Consider the following 3,709-nt stretch of genomic DNA (forward strand, 5'->3'; position numbering starts at 1 on the left):
ATTGAACCGCACTGGATTTCTTACCGGCCAATGAAATCATCGCTGTCCGGTGCGGTTCAATGCAAGATTGCCAGTTTTGTTTGTAGCGAAGTTTGCGTGATTTTTATGTCGAGATGTTTTAATCAAATAAACGTGATTAAAGAGGAGAATACTGCATAACAAGTGTTTTGTAATGTAGGTAAGATGTTAATAAAGCGACGACTTTATGTATTTCTTTGATTTTCTATGTAACACGGCCGTAAATAGTGAAAAGGTTGTCGTGCATTTTGCACGACAAAATTCACAGGTTTTGTCTATGGTAGGGTATTGGGCCCTAAAATAACATCAGAATATAACATTTTTTAGGGCACAATTTATTGCCATATTATTGGTCTATACGCCACGTAGTGTTAAGCGAGAAGGGAGCTTGTGTTGTGGCTAGCGAAGCATATACCCATCCAATAACGAAAAATGCACGATGAATTTGTGTTCTCGCGCGTAGGCCTATATGGTTGCTGAGATCGCGGTGAGTTTTGAAGCTGAGGAATACGTTGCTACAGTTTCTTGGAGTGGAGTCTGGAGATAGCTCACCTCTAATTTGGAGTTATTGTGATAAAGTACTTGGCTCTTATGGCACACCTGAGCAAAAGCAGAGCTTAATGCCGTTATTTTTTCTCTTCCTTCATAAGTTAATTCACATTGTTCACTGTCTATCTCCCCTAAAACCATATCTAAGTCTACGTAAGCTTTATCAAATTCTTTTTCTAACAGGTCCAACCATTCAAACGACTTATAAGATGCCATGTTTGTTTACACGCATTTACCTGTCAGATTCTTTTGGTGATTGCATTACATATAATCTCTAAACATCGACATGATTTTAGGCATAAATAATAAGGATTATTAATATAATAAATATGTTAATTATAAAAGGCCCCACCTGTTTTAGTAAACCGTAAAAATTCCACAACTTGGCAACTTACGAATATACTGTGGGGAGGTAAACAATAAAACATCGATGGCGCCAATTTTAAGATTATCATTAGGCAAACGTAATCCATCGCGACAAGTTAGTTCCCGGAAACAAAATGTTACTCCTAAGAAAAAGAAAATGGTCGACGTCAAGCTTACGAAGTTTCATATCTGTAAATCCCCCATGTCAAAGGTTAGTGTTATGTTGAGTTGTGTTACGAATACGAGCTTGAATTCTCAGATCTCTAGACTATATAAACCCACTAGACTAGGCGGCAGGCCTAAACCGACCAGGCTCTCCGACTCTTACAAGTTACACGGCCTCTCGCCAACGTAGTGTTAAGCGAGAAGGGAACTTGTGACTGTGGCTATCACTAGGCCTTATCAGTATCAGTAGGCCTATCACTTTATCAGTATCACTGGCCATCAGGCATCAGTATCGCAGATGGGGTCGTTGTCGTATCAGGTAGTACAGAGTAGGCCCTACAGTACAGATATGTACCCGAGGTAGTTTTAGGTTGTTTAGTATTATGTTTATATTTTGGCCGTGGCTACGCGACCGGTTCCGGACGGGGAGCCGCTAGGCTACGCGTCCGGACATCCATCTCACACAGTGATCTTGCGACACGCACACTAGAAACTTATAACTGTAACATGTTTCCGTCAACAGTCTATGATCAAAAGTTAACGTTGAGATTAATGTTGACTATTCTTTATTTGTATCTGGTAAGAAACTTATTAACAAAGGAAAGGCTACTGAACAACTTACGAATTAATCTGTTATGCATTATTGCCCGTTTGTGATATATATATGCATAAATAATGCAATTTAAAAACATTAGTGAAAGGAACCTTACCAGTTTCTTCTTAATGGTACCAGAATCAATGTTTTGGCCAGCTAGTCTATGCATTTCCAGTTGTAACTGATGATGCTGTAAAACGAGAGAATGGAGCTCCTTCTCTATTACAGCCTTTGTTGCCCGTGAAGAACATATGTCCTCACGCTTGTGAGCAAGATCACTCTGTAAGCAAAAACAATTTTAATAGTACTAGGTTGAATTATAATCAGACACAAAATACGGTGCAATAATTTCAAAGAGTATGTATACACACATATACACGTCTGTCTGTCCATCTCTCCCTTTCCATCCTTCCCTCCCTCCATATCCACCCCCCCCTTCTTCCTCTCTCTCTATGTGTGCATGCGTGCGTGTGTGTGTGTCTGTGTGTGTGCATGTGCATCTATGGGTGTCACTATGTGTTTGTGTCGTCTGAAAGTGGATGCGCTAGTAGTGGCACCACCATCATTGGAAGATTGGAGCTGGAGCTGCTGCTGATTGCGTGCGTGCATGCGTGGGGGGCATACCAGCTGTATGCCGGTATGACGGTATGTAGCTGTATGCCGGTATGTAGCTGTATGCCGGGTCAAAGGTTATCTCGCCAAGCGTTGCGTCGATGTCCAATCTCCCAGCGAGCCACACCGCCTCGCCGAGTGAGCAAGAGTGCGTTAGTAGCTGCCTTTTGTTTCAAGTTCGGCGGGCAATACGTTCGGATTGATGGCCAAAGAATGGATAATCGTGTCGTACGTTTTAGTCTGTATCTCCGGATTGCTGGTGTATACGAGGAAACGATTTCGCACGATGCTAGGCGAATGTACTGTGTACGATTTGAGCTCAAGTTGGTTGAGTTACGCGTAGTAAATAAGGCTAGTAAATGACGAATTTCCCTTGTTTATTGAAGTCACACTCCTTCCCTATTATCTACTCCTGATCTACATGTAATATGTATTTGTATTTGAATTACATGCAATGAAGATTTAATAATAATAACAAGATATTTGTAATTGATGCACCTTCTAACATTAATAAACAGAATTACAATATGCTATAAACTGTTCATATTATTTTTGCATGATGTTAAGTCTCTCTATTTTTACATTATTTTGCAATGGCAGTTCACACACGCGCGTGTGCGACACACACATTACTCCCTGGTGATACTCGGACACTCCCACCACAATTGTATAAAATATATACTATACTATGTGATTACTTTACAATTTAAATATATAGCATGTACGATTACAGATGTCCGACATAAATCAAAACAAAAGATATAGTGGGGATCACCAGGAAAGAAGTAATATTTTGATTTTCTGCTCACAAACCATCTGCATATGGCCAATACAATAGTAGGCGAAGCATTAAACCGACAAGGTTCTCCGACTGTTACACGTCATACTACGCCACGTACGTACACGTAGTACTACGCCACGTCATACTACGCCACGTAGACCAATAAATTGTGCCCTAAATTTTTTTTTTATTCTGATGTTATTTTTGGGCCCAATACTCTTCTATAGACAAAACCTGTGAATTTTGTCGTGCAAAATTCATGACAACCTTTTCACTATTTACGGCCGTGTTACATAGAAACATCTTACCTACATTACAAAACACTTGTCATGCAGTATTCTCCTCTTTAATCACGTATTATGTTATTAAAACATCCCGACATAAAAATCACGCAAACTTCGCTACAAACAAAACTGGCAATCTTGCATTGAACCGCACTGGATTTCTTACCGGCCAATGAAATCATCGCTGTCCGGTGCGATTCAATGCAAGATTGCCAGTTTTGTTTGTAGCGAAGTTTGCGTGATTTTTATGTCGAGATGTTTTAATCAAATAAACGTGATTAAAGAGGAGAATACTGGGCCCAAGGATAGAGAACATGGGTCCCAATAAAACCAATGTGC

At 40.1% G+C, this 3,709-nt stretch overlaps 2 protein-coding genes across 3 annotated transcripts in view; one reads left to right on the forward strand and one right to left on the reverse strand.

Annotated features, from left to right (window-relative positions):
- LOC106820946 (Golgi-associated PDZ and coiled-coil motif-containing protein-like) overlaps positions 1–788 on the reverse strand; it is a gene marked incomplete in the record, with an annotated part of 9,615 nt that extends 8,827 nt beyond the window's left edge. The window contains 1 exon segment of the mRNA XM_014825565.1: positions 571–788. Coding sequence (XP_014681051.1) covers positions 571–783 — 213 coding nt within the window.
- Positions 789–986: 198 nt separating this feature from the next.
- Positions 987–3,709, forward strand: part of LOC106820954 (rhotekin-2-like) — a 12,937-nt gene continuing 10,214 nt past the window's right edge. Inside the window, exon 1 of one of the 2 annotated variants that reach the window (XM_014825574.1) lies at positions 987–1,144. In XM_014825574.1, coding sequence (XP_014681060.1) covers positions 998–1,144 — 147 coding nt within the window. In that variant the 5' untranslated portion in view covers positions 987–997. The remainder of the gene's footprint in view (positions 1,145–3,709) is intronic. The other variant, XM_014825573.1, reaches the window with a different exon arrangement.

The sequence above is a fragment of the Priapulus caudatus genome, unplaced genomic scaffold (genome assembly GCF_000485595.1).
Source record: "Priapulus caudatus unplaced genomic scaffold, Priapulus_caudatus-5.0.1 Scaffold53, whole genome shotgun sequence".
In the NCBI taxonomy this organism is placed as follows: Eukaryota; Metazoa; Priapulida; class Priapulimorpha; order Priapulimorphida; family Priapulidae; genus Priapulus; species Priapulus caudatus.